This window comes from Hemicordylus capensis, chromosome 1 (genome assembly GCF_027244095.1).
Source record: "Hemicordylus capensis ecotype Gifberg chromosome 1, rHemCap1.1.pri, whole genome shotgun sequence".
Taxonomy (NCBI): domain Eukaryota; kingdom Metazoa; phylum Chordata; class Lepidosauria; order Squamata; family Cordylidae; genus Hemicordylus; species Hemicordylus capensis.
The window spans coordinates 282132900-282147285 of NC_069657.1; the positions used below are offsets into that span (position 1 = coordinate 282132900).

Below are 14386 nucleotides of genomic sequence, written 5' to 3' on the forward strand. Positions count from 1 at the left end.
TATCAGCTGGTGCACCACTGTTTTGAGGTCATCCTCTTCAAGGAAATGGGCACAGCTGTCAAATCAGCCGAAGCTGATAGAAAGCACTCCTGGCCATAGCCTCCACCTGAGATACCAGGGTGAGGCCTGGGTCCAGGAATACTCCCAAGCTGCGCACTTGCTCCTTCTGGGGGAGTGTAACCCCATCCAGCACAGGAATATCTAACTCACCCCTCAGATTCTGAGCCCCAACAATGAGCACCTCCGTCTTGCTTGGATTCAGCTTCACTTTGTTCTCCCTCACCCAGCCCATTACTGCCTGTAGGCAGGCATTTAGAGAATGAGTGCCATTTCCTGAAGAAGGAAGGGAGAAATATATTTGGGTGTCATCAGCATACTGATAACACCCAGCACCAAATCTCCTGATGACCTCACCCAGTGCCTTCATGTAGATATTGAAAACCATTGGTGACGGAATGGAGCCCTGGGGGACTCCATATAACAGCTCCTGCTTTGAGGAGCAACTCTCACCAAGCTCCACCATCTGGGATCTACCCGAGAGATAGGAACGGAACCACTGCAAAGCAGTGCCTCCTATTCCCAACTCCTCCAGGCGACCCAGAAGGATACCATGGTTGATGGTATCGAACGTCGCCGAGAGATCCAAGAGGACCAACAGAGTCACACTCCCTCTGTCGATTCCCTGGTAAAGGTCATCCATCAGGTTGACCAAGGCTGTCTCAACCCCATAGCATGTTCTAAAGCCATTTTGAAATGGGTATAGATAATCAGTTTTCCTCCAAAACCGCCTGGAGCTGGTTGGGCACCACCCTCTCAATTACCTTGCCCAACCAGTGGAGATTGGCCTATAACTATCCATCACTGAGGGATCTAGGGAAGGCTTCTTAAGAAGAGGTCTAATTATTGCCTCCTTCAAACAAGGAGGCATCCTACCCTCCCTCAGTGATGCATTTATGATATTAACTAGGCCATCTTCAACAATCTCTCCGCTAGATTGAAGCAGCCAGGATTCTGCAAGGAATTGGGCAAGGATCCAGAGAATAAGTGGTAGGCCGTACCGCTCCAAGCAGCTTGTCCACATCATCAGGAGTCACAGATTGAAACTGATCCAACCTAACATTGCAAGAGGGGTTGCTGGATACTTCTCTCACAGACCCTGCAGAAATAGTGGGAGTCCAAGTTGGCCTCAATACAGGAGATTTTATCTGCAAAGAACCCATTAAAGGTGTCACAGCAGAGTATCTCTGGGATCTGATTTGAGGCAGAAGGAGCAGAGATTATACTCCTCACAACCCGGGATAACTCTGCAGTATGCGAACCCGCAGATGCAATGTGTGCTGATCAAAAACTCTTTTTGGCTGCATGCACCGCCATCACGTAAGTCTTCAAATGGGCTCTGTGCTGCATCCTGTCAGATTCGAGCCGAGTTCTCCTCCACATGCGTTCCAGTTGCCTACCTAGCTGCTTCATCCCCCGCAACTCCTCGGTATACCAGGGGGCCGTCTTAGAAGCAGGCCTGGAGGGATGCTTAGGAGCAATTATATCAACTGCCCTGGTGAGTTCTCTATTCCAGGTTCCCACCAGGGCATTGACAGAATCACCGGCCACATGGTCAGCCAGAGGGCCCATGGGTGCACCCAGTCTGTGCACATGATTGTGTGCCATATACTGCACTTGGACAAACATATGGAGCCAGCGTGGTGTAGTGGTTAGAGTGCTGGACTAGGACCGGGGAGACCCGAGTTCAAATCCCCATTCAGCCATAAAACTAGCTGGGTGACTCTGGACCAGTCACTTCTCTCTCAGCCTAACCACAGGGTTGTTGTGAAAAGAGAAACTCAAGTATGTAGTACACCGCTCTGGGCTCCTTGGAGGAAGAGCGGGATATAAATGTAATAATAATAAATAATAATAATATGTATTCCTGCCTGATTTTTGAGGCATGGTGCATCAAGCTATAGAGGCACCCCCGTGCCACATATTCTACCATATTCATATGAGAGGTGAGATGAGCATTTATGAGCCTGGAGCTTTACCACAAAACGTGATGAGAGTATGAATTGATCCCAATTTATTTATTATGTATGAGTGACTTGTATATTATATCTTTGCATCTTGGGTCAGTGAAGATGTGGCGCTCAGTGCAGGTAACATGGTCGTGTGTGCTCCGTGCACAGGACAGGTCTTTTATGGTGCTCTTTCAGCAGCAGTTTTCTATGTGTGCATGTGCATATGTGCAAGAAACAGCTTCTGATTTGGTGTGGAGAAATCAGCATTGAAAATGTTTAATAGCGCATGCCCTTTAAAAGGCTCTTTTGATCCAATCTGCGGCTCTATTGCCTGTATATACAGTATAGTGCAGGGGTGTCCATCTGTGGCGCTCCAGCTCTTTTTGGCCTACAACTCTCTTCATCCTCAGTCAGTGGCCACTAGTTAGGGATTAGGAGGGTTGAAGTCCAAAAACTTCAAGGGCTGCAGTTGGACACCTCTAATATAGTGTACACATTATATTTTTACTGGTTATGGGAATATCATACCTATCTATCTTCAGATGTATCCCTACTATCAAAGTCTAACTATTCTTCAGTTGAAGAAAAACTACTACTTTTGTTGCTACAACTGGTTATAGCAGTGATGTAGTAGAACCTACGCCGTCAAGGACCCACGCCCAGAGGCTGCAATTGGCAGAAGAAGACTGGCACGGCCCTGCCGGTCACACGCAAGGTGAGGCTGGGATCTGTCCCTCCCTTGGACCTTTTGGACATTCCTCTCACTGAACTCTTTTAACCGGACTCTACCCAAACCCGTAGAAACTTGCGTACAGTGCTATATTCTCTCTACCATTGCAACCACACATTCGTTAGTACGCGGCCGTGCTTTATCGGGAAATTCTATTCACAGTTGCTTTTGTAAACCATATGTTAAACATTCTGTAATAAAAGTCAAACCATTCTTATCTTACTTTATAGGTCGCTCTTTTCATGTGTAAATTGCTTTGCTGCTGCAATTCATTTCTACATGTCTTTGCCCTTACAACGGGCCTGTGATGGAAGTCACTATTATTCCTGTCTTTAAAAATTGTAACTATTCTGTATTGTACTATTCTACTGGTGGAACGTATGGGGCAAGCAGCTAAATATATTTTGATGTGGGGTTTCCCTCTTCTCTAAACCTTATTGAAAGTATGACCTATGCTAGACTACCAGTCTCAGTTGGGTTTGTGCTTCTAAAACAGAGGACTTGAAAGAACCCAGACAATTGTCTGTCTTAAGCTGGATTGTCATCCAGTAGCTGCTCTGGGAAACATTTCCAGAGCAGCAAGGTGTTGATAATGAAATGATTATTATGGATTCTGCCAGCTTTCCAAATGGTTCATATGGCTCTCAAAGCTGACTTTTAAAATGTTAGAGACTGACTTAGCTGCCTCATGGTTGTGCTAACAAGGGGAATCTGTTCCAGCTAACCAGAAAAACCTAATTGCACAGTAGGTGTATAAAATCTTGCTATATGATGATATGAATAATGATTCTTTTCTGTCTGCAGGTCAACTTTGTAGTGTGCCAACTGTTTGCCTTGCTTGCTGCTGTCTGGTTTCGAACTTACCTTCATTCAAGCAAAACTAGTCCATTTATAAGGCATGTTGTTGCCACCCTTTTGGGCCTTTATCTTGCACTTTTTTGTTTTGGATGGTAAGTAACTTGATCCCTCTTTTACACAGTATGCAGGCTTTGCTTTCTAGAAATTTGACCACTGAATTGGACTGTTGTGACTTTAGCTAGTATTCCCTTTGTGTTGGGGGAGGAGGGACTGCTTATGTTTGGGGACAGGAGGACATGTGACAGAAATGCTCAAGTCACTAGAAAGGCTAATGAGTTCCAAACCACAGTAAACAAAATGAAATGTTAGAAGCATGTGATTTCTCAACATGTTATAAAAGTAAAGATTATAAATTATCCAAGCCACAGTCCAACTTTGATCTAAGGTACTGTAACCCACTGATGCAGGTTATCCCATATGCCTTTTTGGTCTTCATGTGACACCAACACATCAATGACAGATTGCTTTAATCCATAAGTATACATACACTGTACGTGTAATGGATTTCTTATACATTTCTAGAAGAACCCTTTAAGGCGAGTCTGGTTTTTTAGTTTGAAAGCCATAAGATAATCAAAATATGTGAAGAGTCCTTTTAATAATTAATCTCAAATCCTGCAGAACAGAATTCTTATTGACAATGGAAACTATCCCCCCCCCCGCCCTTCGTCAGCTTCTAGCAGTCTTCCTTCCTTTATAACAAGCTACTGAATAGTTTCTCCTACATGTATTAGGCCAGGAAATTTGGTGCTGGCTTTAAATAGCGGCTGATGCAGTATGGGTATCTTGCCCTGTTTTCCCCCCAAATGTCTACTCTTCTTGCTCAGGTACTTTTTGTAGTATCTTAGCCTTATTCTGTACATTTCAGTTCAAAATGTCCTGAAATTGCATGTGGTACAGGTCTTCTGGGTGTGGGACCACTTGAGTGCACCACTTTGTTAACAATTGCATGTAAAGAACTAGCATGTCAGAGAGATAAATATACGAAAACTCTTCTCCACGATATATTAGCTTTTGTTGTATATGTGTTTGTGATGCGAGAGGACATTCAGACAAGTGAATTTCCCATATGTGTAGTGAAGTGGTATGGCCCTTCAGAAATTCTTTCCATATGTGTTTTCTGAGCACCCAAACTATGCTATATGAAAAGGTGTGTAATACCCCGATAATGGAGAGATATCTTAACCTTTTCTTCATTTGAAATGGTTGCCCCAGTGGTTTCCCACCTATGTCGTTCCATATGTGTGTGCTTACATTTGGACTCTCTGAGGGAAAGTCACTAAGGAGGAGGAATTACTTGGCACAGAGAAAGAATTCATCATCCTGCCTGCTGCTTCTCCGTTCTAGCTCTCCCCCATCTCTTTTTCTTCCTCATCTCTTTATCTTTTTTAGATAGTTTTAAAACAATGATCCATACTCTCTTTTATGCATCGTGTGTGATAGATTTAAATCTAGATCACTGGTGTGACGTGGGGTAGAAAGAAACAAGCTTCATATAGATATAAGTAAAAAGTTCTCTAGTTTCTAGTTGCTGCCAATAACAATTGGAATTCTAAGCTCTCCATGGACAAAAGCAGTTTGAACACACCAATATAATCTGCTATAACTAGTCTCTTTAAGGTGCTACAGTACAAATGATGTTGAATATTGTTCAGAGTAGAGTGTACTTGTTGGATACATTTTCCTGTGGAATGGTTTTCCCAGTGTTGCTGCTGCTTGAAAAGCTACACTGATGACATCAATGCAGAAAGGTTTGAAAACAGCCTCTAAATGTAAAACTGAAAACGTAGCTTCTTGCAAATTGCACAGATACCATATAGACCTCCTATCTCTAGACATTTTTAACCCTAACCCTAATCCTGTCTCTAGACACTCATACTCATTTCTAATGTATCACCAGAATGTCCCAATAAGCAAAGTATTTGATCAAAGTAACTAAACATTTTCCAGCCTACTTAAAACTCTTGTTGTTTTTCAAAAATAGGAATATAATAAAGTTTATAGTACAGAGTGTGTGCTTGACAAAGCTATTCCTGTACTAAAAGTGAGTGCATACATGTTAACCTTTATAACCTAAATACACTTAAGCTTTGGGTATAGGTAGTGCTTTTTGCAGAGCAATGGTTGAGACTTTTAACCTTTTTAACAACTATTCTGGTTCTGGCCCTCATTCAGCACCTGTAGCTGAATAAACAGAACAAGGCAGAGAGTAGACAAGCCTGTTTACTCTATTGTCCTAATTACAGCCTCCTCCTCAACTTTCACACACATCATGGGTTGATATAACTGTTCAGCTTAATCATATGTAGCATCTGCCCTGAACAATTGCACTCAAGATTTTTAAAATTCTTTCTTTTTCTTTTTTCTTTTTAAAAGAGATGCCTGAGCATAAATGTGGCGATGTACTAATTTCATATATTTAAAAAGTGCCCTACAGTATGCCGGGGGGGGGGGGGGCTGCAGTATGTGGTGCCTTGCAATATGTGGTGGGGAAGAAGGAACATTTTGCATGTCATGGATACTACAAGTTAAGAGACTTGCAACAAATCTACTAAAACACAGAAACATCTATTGCAACAATGCTGGCTGTACTTCAAGACTTGTTTTGGCAGAGTATAGTTTTTAAAAATATTACAAGACCTGAAATATGACCAGTGGCTATGGCAGGATATCCAAAGTGAACATGTATACCATGGGCAATGACAGCTTTACAATAATACAGCTTTGCAGTAATGCCTCTAAATCAGGGGTGGGGAACCTTGGCCCTCCAGCTGTTTTTGAACTACAACTCCCATCACCCCCAGCCACAATTGTTGTAGGGGTGGGAGTTGATGGGAGTTGTAGTTCAAAAACAGCTGGAGGGCCAAGGTTCCCCACCCCTGCTCTACATCCCTGAAAATCTATTGCTTATACATAGCCTTAGATGAAAGTAATGAACAAATGGCTTTGTTAGTATTGGATGCATTAATTTTAGGTCAATATATATTAATTTTTATTAAGATGATATAATGGCAATGAAATATGCATTCTCCTGTTCTTCAGACAGAAGTATGTAATGTATGGAATGTGTTGAAGTTTATATTGGGGAGACAGGGAGACCTTTGTTTAAAAGTGCTTATTCTGGCTACAGAATACAGTGAAGCGTAAGATTAAAGAAGCTGTGTATATAGAGCAGTTGTCACCCCCTATTAATGTTAAGGAGGAAATGAAAGAGGCAATAAAATTTATTGGTCAACTAAAGGGTTAATTTTTGAAAAGCCACTTGTCTCCTCTGGCTTTTCTCCTGTCCTTGGATTCGTTATCTCGTTTTAGTTACTGTTCTTAATCTCAAGTGCTCCCAGCTGCTTGAAATAGAGCATTGATATTGATGTTTGGACATTGAAATCCATTTGTTTGATTTGTAAGATCTTTTAATTGTTGAACGCATTAAAGAGGTCTAGGAATTCTGTTTAATTTTTATTGTTGTGTAGAAATGAAAGGGGTACTTAGACTAACAGAGTTTCTAATGCTTGTTTTCTAGGTATGCCTTACATTTTGTTGTACAAAGTGGAATTTCCTACTATATCATGATCATTATAGGAGTGGAAAATATGCACAAGTGAGTACTGAAACTCTCATAAATGCTTTAAGTTAAAGTTGGCGTAAACTAAAAATGGATGGAGGTTTTGAAGAACAAGTTGTATGTGATATGGAAGACAAGCATCTATCCTGGCACATTCTACGTCTTTTATATTGAGTATAATAAAAGGTTTTGTTGCTACTGTTAGAATAGTTTTCTGTGTTTGAATTTCCCTGAAGAGGCCTTGTTTGTGAAGAAAAACACTCTCTTCTTGTTTGCTGTTCAAAGTGCCCCAAAGCTTGTCGCACCTACTGTTTACAGAGAGGAATCCTGTGGGGGATGCTGTAATTCTTAGTACATAATGGTTAACATATTCCCATTGCTTCGTAATAAATTATCTGACTTTCACATTTATAATGCATCCGAGTGCAAAGTTCTGTGACAGGTGAGAGTGTAATGAAATAGTGTTCTGTTTTCCTCTAGTCTTTTAAAGGAATAAAAATACATGGCACTGTATAACTCCTCTAAGTATATAGCTTGCATATAGCTTTGTTTTACCTGGCTTTGTTTCCTTCAGTCTACCTGTTGCTGTCATCTAGGGGATGTGTGCTGATCTTTCCTGTCCTTTCATTCTGTCCCACTGTAATATGTATTGACTTAGATGATAAAATGCTCATCATTTGGATTGGTGTGGTAAAAATGTTTGTAAAGAGAGTCTTGATTTGGTACAACAGGTTGCTGATAATTAATTTTATCTCAATACAGGATCAAAGGCTGTTAGTCTATGGGGAAACCAGTACAGCTGTTTCACATAGTGCACGTTAAAGGTATACTCCTAAAAATGTATATCTTTACAAATGTACTATGTGAAAAATTGAAGTGTGAATACAACAAATGTCATTGTTGTGTATATAATACATTGTTTTGTTCAATGGATAGACTTATTGGGGAGCTGGGAATTAACTGTGCTTTCCTGTTGTGGATATTATGGTGGCAAACCTGGGCTTGCTGTCACATAATACGTGGAATTGAGACATCCCAGTCTCCTGTATATGGGTTGGAACACTCTGGTTTTCCCTCTCTTTAGGAGCAAACAAATTCTTATCCTTCTTACTGTGAGAAGATGGGAGCCTTGGTCTTTGGAGCTCTGCAAATGACAGATAGCTCTGTGTAGCAGGGAGAATCAAGTCAACATGCAGGACTTCCTGTGTGGAGGAAAAAGCAGAGGTCTGTGGCTTAGCTAAACTGTGGGACACTTTCTCCAGGATACTGCAAATCACTTTCTTTGTTTTTAATAGCATGGAGAAAATGTCTTTATTCTGTGGTGAATGTCTGAATGTGAATGGTTTGCTGTGAGGAGGCAAATGCCATGGAGAACTGTTTAAAATAATCACAATGTGGAATCAATTTATTACCAAGTAGGAGGGGATATGGTGATGAAAAAAGCTGCACCTGTGGAACAGGAAATGAACCTCTCAGAAACTGAGCCTTAGAATCCTAGTATGCTATTGGTGTCCGGCAAGATCCAGTATAGGGTTACTGAGCTGCCTTTAAGAAGCTTTTCTCATTTTTATGTAAGAAATCACTGGTTTTTTTAAAAAACTGATAATGAAGTGTAAAATGTAAGGGTTTCAAATAGTGTGTTCATTTTTCCTTACTAAAGAGCTGGTTCAAGCTACAAGCATAAATGATGTGCATGTTGAACACAGCTCTGTGTGTGTGTGTGTGTGTGTAGGCTGTGCAAATTTCAACATTAAGAGACTAAATGTTTTTGTCATGCTCTCAGCATATGAAGTCTAACTGCCAAGTTGAACCTTGGCTTTGCACATTTTTGTGAGTAATATTGAAGTCTCAAGTAGGGCAACACCATATGGATAGCATGCTAACTACACTAAGGCTTTATATGGGTGATAGCTTGATCCTGTGCTACTGCTGCAAATGGCTTGTACTTCTGTACCTAAAGCAGCATCCTGTTCCGTTCAAGTGAAGCAGGGCTGTGGAGGTTGGCATCACTTGTTAAAGCCCTCGCTCTGATAACCTATTGTGACAGGTTTTGCTGGAGTAATGTTGCACTGGTATTGGAGAGGATGAGTTTCTTCAGCCCTTGGGATGTAGCACAAGGCTCGCAGTGTTGGCATGGTACTTCCTAGGATGGTTTTTACTACCTTGGGAACAAGTAATTAGCTCCTAGTCTAAGGTCGTGCTTTCAGTTGCAATATCTTCATTACACGGAAGACTACAGTACAGTGCATGGACTGTAGTTAGTTGTAGTTGGAGCAGGTAAGCCGAGAAAGAAGAAGATAATATTAACTGTGAGGTGTAGCAAATGGAAGGACTATCATGTAACAGGAGTCAGTGACTGACATGACAGCCATTTCTTACAGTGCTAACTCTTCTCATCTCCCATTCATAAGCAACCAGGGCGGTCCCTGCTTGGCTAAGGGGACAAGTCATGCTTGCTACACAAGACCAGTTCTCTTCTCATCCTATAGGGCTTCTGCAACATGATATTTCCTAGGCTATTGGCTCCTTTGTGAACAATTGCTCAGGTCAGTAAAAATGCTGCCTTTTCTGAGTAGACTTGGAACTTCTTACTTCATAAGGTCTGCTCTGTAAAGGGCAATGGATAATTGATGCATACTTCAGTTTGACTGTGAGCAAGTCCTTATAGTGTTCTCGAAAACTGTAAGTAGATCAAAAGTGTGTGTGTGTGTTTTCCGAGAGTATAAAAGTGAAAAGCTAATTCCAGAACCCTTGGCTTGAATCCCTGCTTATCACTATGGTCCTCTTGTGAGCTCATTTGTATTTTACGACAACTCCAGATTAGTATGATAACCTCAGGATTACCTTTTAGGATGATTGTGGTTTTGCCTTTGACACTATAAACCTAGCACATGAGTTTATAACTTGCAATATTAATTGTGTAAAATAAATGGTGTGTCTGTTTTCAAATTTAATATATTATAAGAAGGTGGCAGAATATTTGTTCAGTATTGAACAGACCAATCCTATGGTTCCAGTTACACCAGTACCCACTGCTTATTTGGTACAAGTACAGTACAAGATAGAAGGAGGGAACAAGAGCAGCAAAAATAAATAAGAAGAAAAAAAGTCACAGAAGTAGGGTTGAAAATTTTCTTATTTTTCTAGGGAAAGTTTTTCATTTCTAAAAAGTGCATGGTTTCAAAAAAATGCATTGGTAACCATGAGTGGATGTCAATGCAATATTAGGCAAACTTGGCAATTTCAAAGTTGTGAGTAATATTTTTCAGGTGATTATTCCAGGAAATGTGTGACAGCGTACATATGTTCTGTTGATCTGTAAACAGGAGAGTAACATAGTGTGGCATCTAAAAACTACATCTGTAGGTCAAATAATATGCCAAATAAAATATTATATTTAGGGCTTCAGGAAAATATGCATAGTAAATCTTTCTGAGGGGAAAATATGCAAATGAGAAAACTATTTGCACGAGAAAACCTTTCTGAAAAATTTCTAGAAAATGTCCCAATTCAAAAATTTCCAAAGAACCCCATTTTTCGGAAAGAAAAAAGGCCATCAGCTACTGCTCCATCATCCTTTGCAAAACTGTTGACATGCACCAACCATGGGGCAGCATGCTTACAATGGCCCCATGTGGGACAGGCATGATAAGTGTGAATCTACTTACAGCAATGGGAAGGTACCCCCATGATGTTGCTATGTGATATACCCTCATGATATTGCTATAGAGCCAGCGTGGTGTAGTGGTTAGAGTGCTGGACTAGGACTGGGTAGACCTGAGTTCAAATTCCCATTCAGCCATGAAACTAGCTGGGTGACTCTGGGCCAGTCACATCTCTCTCAGCCTAGCCTACTTCACAGGGTTGTTGTGAGGAGAAACTCAAGTATGTAGTACACTGCTCTGGGTGGTGTAGTAGTTAGAGTGTTAAAATTAGGATCAGGGATGTGCAGAACCACTTTGCTCGTGAACTGAACCAGTTCAAGTGGTTTGACTATGAACCTCTTCTAACTGGTTCTCATTGATCTGACTGGCCCAGCTGATGGGTTCAACTGAAATGGTTTGCTTTGGTGTGGTTCGGTCTGAATTCAGGCCAAACTGCACCAAGTGGTCCATGCACACCTCCAATCAAGATTCAGGAGATCTGGGTTCAAATCCTTCTCCATTAAGCTAACTGTGTGACCTTAGGCCAGACACTTTCTCTGCTCCTAACCTGCCTCACAGGATTGTTGTGAGGATAAAAGTGGGGAGGAAGAACCATGTATGCTGCCACGAGCTCCTTGGAAGGAGATCAGGATATAAGTGCCATGATAAAATACATGTATTTAATATGGATGCATGGATGCATATATAATAGGGTATCTTAACCTTGGGTCCCCAGATGTTGGACTACAACTCCCATCATCCTCAGCCACAAAGGCCATGTCTAGGGATAATGGGAGTTGTATTCCAACAACATCTGGGGGCCCAAGGTTAAGAAACCCTGATATATAACATATACATATTTATTTGGTTTTTAGCTTCATGCACTCCAACGCCAAGCATATAAATTCAGAAGTAAATTTAAATGGGTGTTTTAAAAAATAAACACCTGCCACAGCAGTGAGCAGCCCTGTTTGATTTTTTCAATGAACTTTTTTGCATTTTGAAGCCAAAAGCACAGATGCCACACACAATTCGTTAACACTATGAGATCACCATATGCAATCATAGTGCGTGTCACACAAAAGGAAAAGCCACAAACTTGCAATCAGTTCAGAGCTATATATATCCACCCATATGATTTCATATGGAACAGCAGAATGGCATATGTGGAGTTACCCCAGTTTCTTAGGAATTAAGGATAAACAAGCATTTTCAAGAGCAAGACAGAGGCAGCTTTTAAAACAAATGCCCCATGATTTGTTTTACAAAGTCTTATTTTGAAGCAAGTGCATAAAAACAGACCACAAACATGTATTTTGTGGGAGGAGGGGAAAAAATTGTGAAGAAGTCCGAAGCCCCTTTCAAGAACTTGGAAGTATTTTTCCACTGCAAGCTATTTTTTAAAAGTCAGTAAATAAATTATTTGTGTATGAACTACTGTTATAAGTGCAGAGCAAAATAAAACAACCACAAAGTCTATTTTTTCCTTCTAGAATCATGTTCTTTTATCTTTTGCTATGCAAACTTATTGGAGGACTTCTTTTTGGTTGAAAAGTAGTATATAATATACTGGGGAAAATATAAATCCGATCAATTGAGAACTAGCAAATGAGCTATGTTTCCTCACTCTCCACCCACTACACGTTCAGAATACTGAGCCAATTTGGGGCAGGGAAACATTTTCTTAAAATTTTTGCTGTCAGCCATTTTGTGTACCCTTTTTTGATGTTAAAACAGCAGAATATAAATAAGAATACAGGCCAGATTAGAGCCAGTGTATTAAGTGAGCTGCTAACTGAGCAAAGAGATGCCTTTTTAAAATGGTGGTTCTCTTATTATTTAGCAGAGGGAGAGCAACTGGCCCTATCTAACCCCAGCACAGCATCCCTACAATGGCTGTTGCTGGTATCTGCCTTGTGTTTCATTTTAGACTGTGAGCCCTTTGGGGACGGGGCCATCTTATTTATGCATTTTCTATGTAAACAGCTTTGAGAACTTTTGATTGAAGAGTGGTATATAAATATCCATCTTAGTAGTAGTATCTAGTATCCTCAATCATGTTTATCACATAAACCAAAAGGCAGAAATAAAAAACCAAAACAGATCCATTTTGCTGCAGCATTTCTAATTTTTGGAGCTTTTAATACTTTTGTGGTAAGTAATTTCCTCAGAAGAAGGTATAGTGGGGAAGTTCTTATAAGTTTGTCCTGAGGAGGAGAGCTAGTTGCTGGCTGCTGCTGCTGCCTGACTCACTCCTCCAGGTAGCTTGGGGATGGGGCAGTGGCGTATAGAGGGCTGGGGGAGATCCAGTCAGCTGCCTGTTGCTGCCTGATTGGTTTCTCTTTCCCTACCAGGTAGCTTGCTGGCGGGACGATGGTGCACTCGGGGCCAGAGAAGCTGGGGAGAGCTAGGCACTTACCTGCTGCCTGATTCATTTCCACCCACCCTGTAACTCAGGGGGTGGGCAATGGTGCACGCACAGAATCAGGAAGAATCGAAAAGGGCTTCGTGGTGTAGTGGTTAGAGTGCTGGACTAGGACCAGGGAGACCCGAGTTCAAATCCCCATTCAGCCATGATACCTGCTGGGTGACTCTGGGCCAGTCACTTCTCTCTCAGCCTAACCTACTTCACAGGGTTGTTGTGAAAGAGAAACTCAAGTATGTAGTACACCGCTCTGGGCTCCTTGGAGGAAGAGCGGGATATAAAATGTAAATAATAATTTTATATATATATATATATATATATATATATATATATATATATATATATATCCTGTTACTTTGCGATTAGGTTGTGTTTGGTTGGGTAGCTTTCTGGTTTTCTAAGTGCAAGCTGCCCAGAGTTTGTTGCAGTCTTGTCTGAATAAAGAAGGCTTCTAAACCTAACTTGTCTCCTGCTCCTTCCGGCCCAAGGTCAGGCCAACAAAGTGACTAGTTGGGAGTACACTTACCTAGGGGAAGATACCACACAGAGCTAGGCAGCTGCTGTCTGCTTCACCACTCCCTCACCCAGGCAGCTTGGGGGAGGGGAGATGGCATACTTGGGGCCAGGCAGCTTATGCTTGAGGGTAGACAAGCGAGCGAGCCACCTGTAATGGGGTGTGGGTGTGGGTGTAGTGCCAGCAGCAACAACAGCGGTGTGTCGTCTGAGTCCTGGGAGCAGGAGAAGTTCCAGGATGACGCCCCCCTCTCCCATCCCAGCTCCATTACACCCCTGCACTTATACCACTCATACAATAGTCACCTTTCAGAGTGTATATTATTATTATTATTATTACTACTACTATTACTACTACATTTTATATCCCACTCTTCCTCCAAGGAGCCCAGAGCGGTGTACTACATACTTGACTTTCTCCTCACAACAACCCTGTGAAGTAGGTTAGGCTGAGAGAGACATGACTGGCCCAGAGTCACCCAGCTAGTTTCATGGCTGAATGGGGATTTGAACTCGGGTCTCCCCGGTCCTAGTCCAGCACTCTAACCACTACACCACACTGGCATGCAAAGGCAAGGAAGAGCGTTCTCTTGGGAAGGGAGAGGCAAATAAAAGAAACATGAAATCTCCCCGGGGGAAGAGTCC

General features: G+C 41.5%; 1 protein-coding gene across 12 annotated transcripts in view; it reads left to right on the plus strand.

The window, feature by feature from the left end:
- The window catches only part of MBOAT2 (membrane bound O-acyltransferase domain containing 2), a 173478-nt gene that overhangs the window by 60213 nt on the left and 98879 nt on the right, over positions 1-14386 (plus strand). For 10 of the 12 annotated variants that reach the window (XR_008313779.1, XM_053285777.1, XM_053285771.1 and 7 more), the window contains 2 exons: positions 3544-3689; positions 7118-7195. The exons of the other annotated variants lie outside the window; for them this stretch is intronic. Coding sequence is in view for 9 of the 10 variants with exons in the window: in XM_053285771.1 (XP_053141746.1) it covers positions 3544-3689; positions 7118-7195 (224 nt within the window). In the remaining variant the exon portion in view is untranslated. The remainder of the gene's footprint in view (positions 1-3543; positions 3690-7117; positions 7196-14386) is intronic. 12 annotated transcript variants of the gene reach the window in all.